This window comes from Panthera tigris, chromosome B1 (genome assembly GCF_018350195.1).
Source record: "Panthera tigris isolate Pti1 chromosome B1, P.tigris_Pti1_mat1.1, whole genome shotgun sequence".
Classification (NCBI taxonomy): domain Eukaryota; kingdom Metazoa; phylum Chordata; class Mammalia; order Carnivora; family Felidae; genus Panthera; species Panthera tigris.
In genome coordinates, this window is record NC_056663.1 from 110,254,765 (window position 1) to 110,268,380 (window position 13,616).

At 33.9% G+C, this 13,616-nt stretch overlaps 1 protein-coding gene across 2 annotated transcripts in view; it reads left to right on the forward strand.

The window, feature by feature from the left end:
• ZGRF1 (zinc finger GRF-type containing 1) overlaps nucleotides 1-13,616 on the forward strand; it is a 90,902-nt gene that overhangs the window by 49,590 nt on the left and 27,696 nt on the right. The window contains exons 16-21 of one of the 2 annotated variants that reach the window (XM_042984021.1): nucleotides 551-603; nucleotides 1,051-1,194; nucleotides 2,338-2,476; nucleotides 3,245-3,429; nucleotides 4,593-4,789; nucleotides 6,307-6,446. In XM_042984021.1, coding sequence (XP_042839955.1) covers nucleotides 551-603; nucleotides 1,051-1,194; nucleotides 2,338-2,476; nucleotides 3,245-3,429; nucleotides 4,593-4,789; nucleotides 6,307-6,446 — 858 coding nt within the window. The remainder of the gene's footprint in view (nucleotides 1-550; nucleotides 604-1,050; nucleotides 1,195-2,337; nucleotides 2,477-3,244; nucleotides 3,430-4,592; nucleotides 4,790-6,306; nucleotides 6,447-13,616) is intronic. The other variant, XM_042984022.1, reaches the window with a different exon arrangement.

The following is a 13,616-nucleotide window of genomic DNA, read 5'->3' on the forward strand; positions in this document are numbered from 1 at the left end:
GTAAATATAAAGGAAGTTACAGTCACATAGATAAATAAACCATGAAGTTCAGTCTCTGGAGTAGGAATATACAATTAAGAACAAAAAAACCAGTTCTCAGTTCATGTCCTGACTCTACCAGTTGATAGTCATGTTACCTCTAGGCCTTGGCAATCTCATCTGTAAAATGAGAATAATAAATCCCTTCATGGTTGTAAAGTACTTTGAAAAGTTAAGTGCTATGTAAATATAATCTAGTGATTGGTGGTGGTGGGTTGGGGGGAATCTTAGCTAAGGGAAAAAGAAAAAGGGAAGGATTTCAAATGCATTAACCTTAAAAAAGTTTGAGTCTCTTGAGCTTTGAAATCTTCATTTTTTTGAGACTAAAATCATTAAAAATATTTTATTATAAAAAAGGAACTAAAATTACCTATTTTTGTTTTTTGTTTTTTTGTTTTGGCAAGGCAAGTTGTTACTTTTTCTTTCTTGTATAGATAGCTACTGGTTTTTAGAGCCTAGTTGATGGCCATAATACATTTTTATTTAATGAGCTCTTTTTTTTTTTTTCCAGTTATCAAAAAACCCAGTTCTCTGGGGAATAAGAATTTTCAAAGGCTTCCATTAGTAAGTAGAACCCGAGTTCCATTTATTACTTTGCCACGTGTTGATAGGTCACCTGATTTAGATTCTCGTTCATACGACATCATCTATGACAGGCAAGAATCTTCTGGTTCCCCCATATTCAACTTGGGTGAAAAGTCAGCGGATCTTTCTTTTAGCTTTGGACTTGACAACCAAAGTGAAACTTCCTTCTCTAAAGAATCCAGAGAAGTGACTCCAAAGGATGTTTTACTTCTCAATAATATATCTACTCAAAGCAAGTGGCTGAAATATCAAAACATACCCCAGTGCAACTTGACTACTGTAAATGTAGTTGATAAAGTAACAGATGGCTTCTTTGCTGAGGTTGTTTCTGGGACACATTGTAGTGACATAGGTGAAAGACAGAGTGATGCTGTGAATGAAAGCTCCATGCATTTGCAAATGATAAAAGACATGCTCCATCAGCAGCAACAGGATTTTAGCAGTCAGGATTTGATTTCCAGAAAGAAAGCACTGTCTTTGAATTTAAAGCAGACTACCAAGACTGAGAAAATTCACAATGTGTTAGGAGAGTCTGCCTGCTGCAACTACAGTGTAACAGGAGATTTACAGGTGAGGAAATGAGCCAATGTATCTTGGTGCATTGTTTCCAATAGTTAGTGTTTGAATTTCAACAAAAGAATTACCAAAATCATATAGGAGCAATGATTTTACTTTTAGAGCTAATGACTTCTTTTTTTGAGTTTTACAGAACTCTAGCTATAGTCATATCTTCTTTGACTTAAAATCTTACCTAGTAGTTATGAGCATTAAAAGAAATTATGTGGTATCTGGCACGTAATAGGTACTTAATAAATGACAGCTCCAACTGTTTCCACTTCTGCCACTACTGTTACTGTGATTGTTTTCATTTTTCACTATCAGCTCAATTTTGCCGATCAGATCATGATTAGGGTAAAGTTACATCTTATACATTGGTTTTGCAAAATTCTATTGTAGTTGTAACCGGAAATAGAAACACATAATGATCCATTCACATCAGCTAAGTTTTTCCTAGAAAAAAGTTTTTACAAACTTATTAAGAGGCAGACCAGAAATGGTTAGTTTTGTTTTTTTTAAATGTTCATTTATTTTTGAGAGAGAGAGGGTAAGTGGGAGAGGGGCGAGAGACAAGGGAACGGAGGATCCAAAGCGAAATCTGCCCTGACAGCAGTGGGCCCAATATGGGGCTCAAACTCATGAATCATGAGATCATGATCTGAGCTGAAGTTGAATACTTAACCGACAGAGCCACCCAGGCGCCCCACGTTTAGTCTTATTTATATGATTAAAAATGCGATGCATAGCCATTCTTGCTATACTTGGTATCTCACTTAAAATGAGAAAATGAAGAGCGCCTGGGTGGCTCAGTCGATTGAGCATCTGACTCTTGATATCAGCCGGGTCATGATCCCAAGGTCATGGAATGGAACCCTGCATCCGGCTCTGCGCTGAGCATAGAGCTTGCTTAAGATGCTCTGGCTCTCTCCCTCTGCCCTGCTCCCTTGCTTGTGCTCTCTCTCTCTAAAATACTACTACTACTACTACTACTACTACTACTAATAATAATAATAATAATAAAATCAGAAAATGATTTTCAAGGATTCTGAAAAATCAAAAAAATGTGTTTGTTAAACATCTATAGAAAATAATTTACTCATTAGTAGACAGTATTTTTCTGGAGTTGTTATAATAACTTGAATTATTCCATTTCAGGGGATAAGTGGCTCTGAGCTGTGCTTCCCAAATGGGCAGAAAATAAAATCTGCTTATCTTCCCCAAAGGCAAATTCATATACCGGCTGTTTTTCAGTCTCCTGCTCATTATAAGCAAATTTTTACATCTTGTCTCATAGGTATGATTTATCTTCCTATTTTATTATAATTGGTTGCTGCTTAATGTAAGTAGGATAGCTGTGAGAAAACATAGTATCTTATATTGTGAACTTTCATGTTAAATTCTCTACTTGAGATTTGTTATTTTCCATATGTCCATTCCAGTTTTCAACAGTAACTTATATTCTAATTTCAGGTCAAATTGAGTGTCAAAAGTAGGAAATGACAGTATTATCTTTTACAAGTTAGAATTTTTCATTAAAAAAAAATGTTTACTTATTTATTTTTTAGAGAGAGAGAGAGCAGGGTAGGAGCAGAGAGAGAGGGAGAGGGACAGGGCTGTTAGCACGGAGCCTGATGCTGGGCTCAAACTCACAAACCATGAAATCATGACCTGAACTGAAATCAAGAGTCAGCAGTTCAACTGATTGAGGCACCCAAGCACCTCTTCATTTTTTTTTTTTATTAAACTAGAAGTGTTACTGGGGTGCCTGGATGGCTCAATTTAATTTTTAAAAATAATAATAACAACTAGAAGTGTTACAGATGGTTTTGTTAAGAAATTTTAAGTATGATGCATGATTAGTTTTGATTGTTTTGTTGTACAAGGGCAAAACTTGCCTTTAAAAAAATGAATATTAGTGTTAGATTATAGATTACTGTTAAAAGTCATTTTCAAACTTAGCTAACAGTACACATGATACAAACACAAACTTATTTTGTATTTAATTTTCATCTGTATTTATATATATATATATATATATGTATATATATATATTTTTTTGTAGAACATCTAAATATATTGCTGTTTGGATTGGCACAGAGGTTGCACAAAGCTCTTTCAAAAGTTGACATATCATTTTACACATCACTAAAGAGAGAGAAACTGAAAAATGTAGAAAGTAATGTGCCATCCTGCCATCATCATCAACCTGCAAAACTTGTCACGGTTAAAAAGGAAGGTCCAAATAAGGTATTGTTCCCTGTTACTCACCGGTTGCCCCACCGAATACTTCTCTTGTAGAAAATTTAGGTACCTATTGCTTTATGACCGGCTTTGTTAAAGAGCAGGTCCTGATTAGGAGCCTTCTACTTGAGGTATTAGTAACTAACCTACAGTAAACTCCCAGTAAATTTTTACTAAAAGATGATCTGTGTTCTAGGATATGAAAGTATGAGTTAAGATAATCCTTCAGATTGCCTGTGAATCTATTGCATAGTGGTGGCTGGAGACAGAAACATAAAAATAAATTTTATGTAATAGTGTAATTGATAGAATAGGAAGGATATGCCCAAGTTACAGTGAGAACACTGAGGAGGAATATGTCCCAACCTGAGATCTTAGAGAATGCAGAGATGAGCCTGAAGAAGTGAAAGTTGAAGTAGTCTCCTGTGTGAGCCCCAGTACGAGTAATAGATAAGGCCTGAGGAATGTAAAAGCAAACTGATTTAATTTACATTGCTGATAACATATTATTATGGAAGATGTCAAGTTAGTAAAATGTTTATGTATTGCGTACGTACATTGAGATTTAAATTTAGGCGTCAAAGGCAAGAATTTGTAAATAATATTATAACCGTAGAATAAAATATTATAGAGCCATCAAAAGTCTTTTTTTTCTTTTTAAGATAATTTGATGACATGGTTGTCATGTGTACAGCATGTTATTGTGTTAGGTTATATTAGGTTATGGAATAGAAAACACATCATCATCTGAGTTTTACTTTTTTTAAAAACAACAGTGTATGTGTGTGTCCTTGTGCACACACACACTTATGTGAGTGACAAAAAAGGCCAAAAAGAAATGCACAAGATGTTTCTTGTAGTTGTTTCTGGGTAGCCTTCAGGGTGTCTATGGTGAACATTTTAAATTGGAGAAACAAAAAATTTTATTTTTCAAATAAGCTTATGTTCTCAGAATAATGTAATTTTCTGATAAAGAGAAATGTCAACTAAGTGGTTTTAAATTTTAATTTGTTGTTTAGTATTAATAAAAAGATTAACTTGTATGATGAATGGTTTATTGGAGCACATTAATGCCAAGCACCTTTTTATAGAACTCTTGACAAACATAATACAAAAATAGTAAAATATAAAATTTTTCTTACTCAATTGCAATATCTTTTTCCTCTTAGGGTCGTCGCTTTTATACCTGTGATGGACCCAAAGCCAACCGATGTAAATTTTTCAAGTGGCTTGAAGAAGTGACCCCAGGATATTTAACAAAGGAAGCCTCTCTAACTAGCATGGTTTTAAGTGATATAAAGAGTATTGGCTTATACTTAAGAAGTCAAAAGATACCCCTCTTTGAGGAATGCCAGCTTTTGGTGAGGTATGCTTTGGTAGCAAATAATGCCTGTAATTAATTATTATATCAGAAAATAATAACCTCACATGATTGTTATCAGTTTTAAAAGATATTGAGATAGGTAAATTATCTGAAAGATAGAGTACCTCAGGTTTTCTAACTTTAAAATGGAAATAATTTTCTAAAGCTATTTTTAGACAATCATTTTTACATATAGTCATAATCCTTAGGAAACCCTGTTGAACAAACCACAAGAATAATTTTTGTCAGTGCAGGATAATAGGTAGCCTAACTAGTTAGTTTTATAGGATAATAGAATGCTACAATTTGGAAACATGTCCTATAAAAGTGGGATTATCCAAAAAGTAGCTATAATGAACATGTGCATCGTAATTTAATAACATCTTTGGGGAGTTTGTACATGCCTGCATTCTTCTAAGGACTTTGCATGTATTATTTCATTTAATCATCATAATAACCTATAAGATACGGAAATAATGGGGATGATTTATTACAGTTATTGAAGCTGAGATACTCTTTTGAGTACTTTTTCAATACTTGTCCTGGCTTAGTCTCTCTTTTTTTTTTTTTTAATTTTTTAAATGTTTTATTTATTTTTGAGACACAGAGAGACAGAACATGAGCGGGGGAGGGGCAGAGAGAGAGCGAGACACAGAATCCGAAGCAGGCTCCAGGCTCCAAGCTGTCAGCACAGAGCCCGACGCGGGGCTTGAACTCACAAACCGTGAGATCATGACCTGAGCCAAAGTTGGACACTTAACCAACTGAGCCACCCAGGCGCCCCTGGCTTACTCATCTTAAAACTAATGATAATTCAGGGCGCCTGGGTGGCTCAGTCAGTTGAGCATCTGACTTCAGCTCAGGTCATGATCTTGTAGTTTATGAGTTCGAGCCCCACATCGGGCTTGCTGCTGTCAGCCTGGCAGTGTGGAGCCAGCTTCGGATCCTCTGTCCCTTCTTTCTGCCCCTCCCTCACTTGTGCTCCTCTCTCTCAAAAAATAAATAAAACATTAAGAAAAAATAAAATTAATGATTCTGTGAGGGTTGCTATTTTCTTCCTATTTTTTTATTTTTTGTCCATGGATGAAAGTATATAAACATACACTCACTCTGGTTCCCTCCATTTCATGCTATATTTTAAAGATGAAAAAAAAAAATGTACTTTCAAACTTATAAAGTCCTGGGGTTGTAATGTATCGCATGGTAACTGTTGTTAATAATACTGTATTGTATATGTAAAAGTTGCTAAGAGAGTAGATCTTAAAAGTGCTCATCACAAGGAAGGCAGTTTGTAACTCTGTGTGGTGATAGATGTTACCTAGACTTATTTTGGTGGTCATTTTACCAGAAATACACACACACACACACACACACACACACACACACACACATACACATATCTCTCGAACCATTATATTGTATACCTAATACAATTGTTTCAATTGTTATTGACAATTATATGTCAGTAAAAATTTGTATCTTAATATTTAAATTCATTTTTGTTTTTGCTCATTTTTCAGAAAAGGATTTGACTTTCAAAGAAAACAGTATGGCAAACTAAAGAAGTTTACAACTGTAAATCCTGAATTTTATAGTGAACCTAAAAGCAAACTTTATCTTAAGCTGAGTCGGAAGGAAAGTTCTTCAACTTATAGTAAAAGTAAGTTGACCTGGTCATGATGGTGACAGAGTCTACCCTTGTATCTCAGTTACATTCAGCTCTGCAAATTCTTTACATTAAAGAAGGTTTATAAAGTACTGTTTAATAGTAGCATATACTCTGAGTTATTATATAAGAGTTATTATGTAATAAATTAGACCATTTCCAAAAAGTGTATTTTAAAATTTTAGTTTATTATTATTATTTTTTAAATAAAAAAATACTTATTCATTTTTGAGGGTGAAAGAGACAGAGCGTGAGGGGGGAGGGGCAGAGAGAGAAGGAGACACACAGAGCACAGAGCCCGATGCAGGCCTCAAACTCACGGAATGCGAGATCATGACCTGAGCTGAAGTCAGACTCTTAACTGACTGAGCTACCCAAGTGTCCCTAAAATTTTAGTTTTAGTCCCTAAAAATTTTATTAAAGGCTAACAAAATCTATTTAATTTTGTTTAGAAAAATTATACTAGCTTCTTACCATTATATAAATAAGTATATTGATTCAGCTGTACTCTGACCTGATATCAAAAATAAACTGAAAATGTGGGCACCTGGGTGGCTCAGTCAGTTAAGCATCTAATGCGTGGTTTTGGTTCAGGTCATGATCTCACAGTTTGTGGGTTCAAGCCCTGTGTCGGGTTCCAGCTTGGGATTCTTTCTCTCCCTCTCTTTATGCTGCTCCCCCACTCACAGTCTCTCTCTCTCTCTCTTGTTTTTTTCACTGTTTGTCTCAAAATAAAGAAATAAACTTTAAAAAAACTGAAAATGTAATGACTTTATTGACACTTCTGTCATTGTCTGCACAATTTGACAGGACTAGACCACCAGTTTTAGAGAATTGGAAATAAAATCCTTAAAAGAATTTTTTTTTCTAAGGAGCTTAGATGCACTAAATTGGGTTCATCATTATCTTTGGTTTCATGACCTACTCATATCATTGGTCCTCACCTAGAGTGCTTTGATTATTTAGTTACTTTAAAATTTTTTTTTTTTTAACATTTATTTATTTTTGAGACAGAGAGAGACAGAGCATGAACGGGGGAGGGTCAGAGAGAGAGGGAGACACAGAATCTGAAACGGGCTCCAGGCTCTGAGCAGTCATCACAGAGCCCGATGCGGGGCTCGAACTCACATACCGCGAGATCGTGACCTGAGCCAAAGTCGGACGCTTAACTGACTGAGCCACCCAGGCGCCCTTTATTTAGTTACTTTAAATGTAATTATCTGTGAATCTACAAACTGAGGCAAAATCAAGTACCTTTATAGCTACCTACATTTAATATAAAGTAACCCCACTAACTCATCTGGCTGTCTCCTAACCTAAGGTAATTATCATTTCATCCCTGTGTTCATCAGCATCTTGCTCCTCTTTGTTTATAAGTTTATAGAAATGAATTCCTCAAGAGCGTACAGTTAACCATTGAGAAAAATAGGTTTGAACTGTGCGGATCCACTTATACATCGATCTTTAAAATATATACAGTACAGTATTGTAACTATAATTTCTCTTATGACTTTCTTAATAAAATTTTCTTTTTTGTTTCTTAATTGTAAGAATACAATAGATAACTCATATAACATACAAAGTATTTGTTAATTGACTGTTTATGCCATCTGTAAAGTTCTGGTCAGTAGGCTATTATTAGTAGATAAGTCTTTAGGGAGTCAAAAGTTATACGTAGATTTTTGACTGGGAAGTTAGCACCTCTAACCTCCATATTGTTCAGGAGTCAATTGTAGTTTAAATTTTTTTTTTAAACATTATTAAAGTGATATAAATCTGTAATCTTTTGGAGTTTATTTATCTTTTTCACTTAGTGACATATCGTTGCAATATAGACATTTTATTGATGTTGATCTGAAATCTAGAGTATAGATTACTTGCTTTGACTGCTTTATCAATTTATTTTGTGAATGTGCCACAGTTTATTCATTCACTCTTCCACTGATGGTGATTTTGGTTTCTAAGTTTTGCCATTGTGAGCAGTATGCTATGTATATTCTTGTACTGTCTTATAGATGTGCAACAGCTTCTTTTGGATACAATTCTAAGAATGAAAATGCCCACACCTTTAGGTTGTAGTGCCAAAGTCATTTCTAAAGTGGTTACATCAGCTTATCTTCTACTATCTTGCATCAGCCTGATCAAATGGGTGTAAAAGGATCTCACTGTGGTTTCAGTTTGCATTTCTCTGCTCACCAATGGTGTCGAACAGCTCTTCATGTGTTTTTTGCTTATGTATTGTTGTTTCTTACCCATTTTATTATTTGTAATCTTATTTATAGTTCTTCTATATTTTTCGTGCTAATTTTTTGTTGATCATGTATATTGTGACTGTCCGCTCACAGTTTGTATCCTGTCTTTTCACTTTACTTTATTTTTATTTATTTATTTATTTATTTATTTATTTATTTATTTATTTAAGTTTCATTTATTTAGGTAATCTTTACACCCACTGTGGGGCTTGAACTTATGGCCCTGATATTAAGAGTCATGTACTCTTCTGACTGAGCCAGCCAGGCTCCCCTTCACTTTAGTTTTAATACAGTCCAATCTATTAGGTTATTTTTTGGATAATGCTTTCTGTATCTCATTTTTAATTTTTTATTTTTAATGTTTACTTATTTTGGAGAGAGAGAGACAGAAAGTGAGTAGGGGAGGGACAAAGGGAGAGGAAAGACACAGAATCCAAAGCAAGCTCTCCGGGCTCTGAACTGTCAGCACAGAGCCCGATGCAGGGCTCAAACTCACAAACCAAACTGTGAGATCAAGACCTGAGCTGAAGTTGGACGCTTAACCAACTGAGCCACCCAAGCACCCCTCTGTGTCTCATTTTTAAAATCTTTGCCTATACTGAGGTCTAAAATTATTCACCTTTATTTTCTAATTTTTTTTAAAGTTTTCTTTTTGACTTTTTTTTTTACTTCTTTAAAGTTTATTAAGGTTTTCTTAATGACATACTACATGCGAAAATCTTCAATCCATTTGGAGTTTTTATTTTTTTTTGTACATGGTATGAGATAGGGATCCAATTTCATTTTTTGTCTCTTTAATTAACAGTTTTGCTAGCATAGTAATTTTTTTATTAATTAGTCCTGCTTTTCCTCTCTAAATTGAAATGCTATCTCGGTTATAGCCAAGTTCAAAATAATGTTGATCTCTTTCTGGACTCCCTATTTTATACTAGTGTTCAATTTGTATATCCTCATATCCATTCCATACTGTCTAAATTACTGTAGCTCCATCTATGGTATACTTTCTCCCTGCTATTTTACTACTTTTTGAATCTTCTACATTGAGGTTATTTTAATATTTTAATATATTGAGGTTTATATTTTAAATTGCTATTCTTGGTAAATTGAAACTTTTATTATTGTATAGAGACTCTCTTCATCTGTAATAATACTTTTTTCTTATAATCTAGTTTTTAATATAACTATGTGAGATTTATTTCGATTAGTATGTTTGATGTCTTCTAATATTCTTGTTCCACCTTTGTGTGTTCCTACATTGTCCCTTATAAATAGCAGATGTCTGAATTTTTAAAATTTTGACTTGTGAATGGAATAGGTCCAGTATTTAAATTTATTATAATAATAATAATATGCTTGGGTATGTTTCTACAATTTTATTTTTTAAAATTTTTATTTATTTTAATTTTTATCATTATTATTTTTTTTTTAATTTATATCTAAGTTAGCATATGGTGCAACAATGATTTCAGGAGTAGATTCCTTAATGCCCCTTACCCATTTAGCCCATCCCCTCTCCCACAACTCCTCCAGCAACCCTCTGTTTGTTCTCCATATTTAAGAGTCTCTTATGTTTTGTCTGTCTCCCTGTTTTTATATTATTTTTGCTTCCCTTCCCTTGTGTTCATCTGTTCTGTCTCTTAAAGTTCTCATATGAGTGAAGTCATATATTTGTCTTTCTCTGACTGACTACTTTCGCTTAGCATAATACCCTCCAGTTCCATCCACGTGGTTGCACATGACAAGATTTCATTCTTTTTGGTTGCTGAGTAATACTCCATTCATCCATCAATGGACATTTGTGCTCTTTCCATACTTTGGCTATTGTTTATAGTGCTGCTATAATCTTTGGGGTGCATGTGCCCCTTCGAAACAGCACACCTGTATTCCTTGGATAAATACCTAGTAGTGCCATTGCTGGGTTGTAGGGTAGTTCTATTTTTAATTTTTTGAGGAACCTCCATACTGGTGTGTGTGTGTGTGTGTGTGTGTGTACACACACACACACATATATATTGGTGTGTGTGTGTGTATATATATATACACACACACACACACCACATCTTCTTTATCCACTCATCCATTGATGGACACTTGGGCTCTTTCCATACTTTGGCTATTGTTGATAGTGCTGATATAAACATGGGGGCACATGTGCCCTTTCGTGTTTCTACAACTTTAAATTATTTCTCTTTATCCCATTTTATCTATGCTCTTTTAAATCATTTCTTGCTTTTTTTTTTAAATTGATATTTAAAAGCTTACCCTCCAATAAGATAAGAACTTACAAAACACACCTCTTGTTTCTTCCTGTTTTTTTTTTTTTTTTAAAGAGCTTGTTTCTTCTTCTTGACCTTTTCTTTCACTCTCCCCTTCCCTACATCTTATTGATATTTTCTACAGTGGTGCTACTCAAAGTATGGTCTGCAGACTGGTTTTAGTCCAAACACTGTTACTGGTTTCCAAAGAGAGGTGAGGAGCTGCTACAGGGTGTTATAAACTACCCATGTCAATAAGCAGACTAGTTTAGTTGGGTTTTGCTTTGTTTTGTTTGTAGCAAGACTTTCTGAATGAAGGAAGCATTATGTCAATTTGTTAAATTGCATTCTAGCACAGACTTTATGTTGCAGACCTATAACAGAACTATTTAAGACAGGCTACTTTGAATAGCACTAATCTAAACCTATAAATTTTAGGTTAGTATGGATTTATTTTCTATCTTCTTTGAATGTAAGTACTTTTTAAAAGATGAGTCAGACTTGTCCAGGGTAATTTAATTACATTTGTTTCATGTATCTCTTTTAGCGTCTCCTAAATTTTTCTCTCTTATTAATGTATTTCATCAAAAACTGTTTTGAATGTAGGTCGTTGTATGGTAAACCTTCTAAGCCTTAAATGCTTGAGAATGTTTTTGTTATACATTCATATTTGAATGATAGTTTGGCTGCATATAAAATTCTAGGTTATAAGTTCTTTTCACTTAATACTTTTGACCCCCAGAAGCAGCAATTTTATATGTTTTAAGAAAATATTAATATACTTGGTTATCTTCTTGCTGTTGAAAAATCTGTTGGCATTCCAATTCTTATTCCTTTGTATGTTATTTGCTCTTTCTGACTGGAAGCTTTAGAATTTTCTCTCTGACTATTATAGTCTTATATTTCCTTGTAATGTGTCTAAATGTGGTTTTTCCTTTTTCTCCTCTTGGGCACACTGTGGGCCTTTTAAATCTATTAAGTCATCTATTTCCAAACTCATCCAGTATATGCATTAAATAGGTACAGCTTTTTGTATGTCATTCATACTTCCATAAGGTGTTTTTTTAAAAAAAAATACTGAAGTCCTTTATCTTTTTTTTTTTTTTTTAATTCTGGGAAATTGATCTCCTTTATCTTCGAATAATCTTCATTTTACTTTTATTTCTCTAAGACTTTTATTATTCCAATATTAGCACCTCTGACTCAACATTTCTTTTATATTGTCTAGGCTTTTGTCTTCTCTTCCTTCTAGGAAATATCCTTAATATGGTCTTCTAAATTGCTTAGTTATTCCTCAAATGTATCCATTCTATGATTTAACACATCAATTATAGCTTTATTTCAACTACCATATTTTTTCAACCTGATATTTTTGTTCATTTCCTTTCATTATTTTCTGGTTCTTACTTTGCATTGCAACTGTCTTCTCTTGCTTCTTGTAAAAAATCTCTTTACCAGGCTAAATTTAAATGACTGGTCCATCTGTTCTGGTATTTCTTTTTCTGTAGGACTCTGTAATCCAGTATGTTTTTCTTTTGAAGTCTTTGTCTCCTTAAATGTCTCATTATTTTGGCCCGTGAACTAATTTTCCCCTCGTGGTATCAGCTGTTCCTTCTGGACAATGCAGATGAGTGAAGGCTGACCACAGTCTGGTCAGCTCCAATGAGGTCAGGGAGTTGGGTTCAGTCCCAGATCTGCTATTTACTGGCCTTGTGTCTATGGACAGTTTAACTTCTTTGGGCCAGTCTTCCTTCCTCAATAAAATGGTGATAATAATAATACCTACTTGACATTTAAAATATCTATTGACCCAGAACATAATAATAGGTTATTGTGTGGGGTTGTTTTTTATTTTTATTTTTGGAAGATTTTATTTTTTTAAAGTAGTTTCAGCACCCAACATGGGCTCAGGTTTACAACTCTGAAATTAAGAGTCGCATGCTCCATCAACTGAGCTAGCCAGGCTGCCCTAGGCTATTGCGTTTTATTAAAAAAAAAAAATAATTCCCATAGATACATGATCTGCCAATAGATTCTGATCTATTTATCTTACCCTGGTGGCCAGGGAAAATTGTTTAAATATATATTACATAAGTTGGCAAGTAGTTTTTAAAAAATTAGATATAAAATATAAATGAACTTTTTAAAAAATAGTTTCCTAAACATATTTTCTAAGACAGTAGTTTTATGGGGTATGATAAAAGTCAGTGTAAAAAAAGGGGGCGGGTGTTCTGTGGCTAAATAAATTTGGAGAGTGCTATGTTAAACAAATAACCTTAATCTAAGATTTTTCAGAATCTTAAACATGCTGGTATGCATTGGACTTTCCAAGATGGGAATGTAGCCCAGTACACTATCTTTTCTGATGCTGTTGAGACTTGTGGTTTGTCAGTTAATTTTCTTAGTTGGTTAAGGTCAGGGATTTTAATAAATAATGCATATGAACATTAAACATTTTAACTTAAAATATATGAGATAATTTAATGATCTTTTGATGAAGAATCAAGGTTTTTGCTTGGAATATGGGGTTTTTGGTTGGAGATCTTTTGTATCTTGTATAAACTATACCCACAAATATACCACTCAGAGATTTACCATTCTGAATTCTTAAACACAGAGCAAGAACTTGTGAAGCGATCTAAGTAGAGAATGATTTA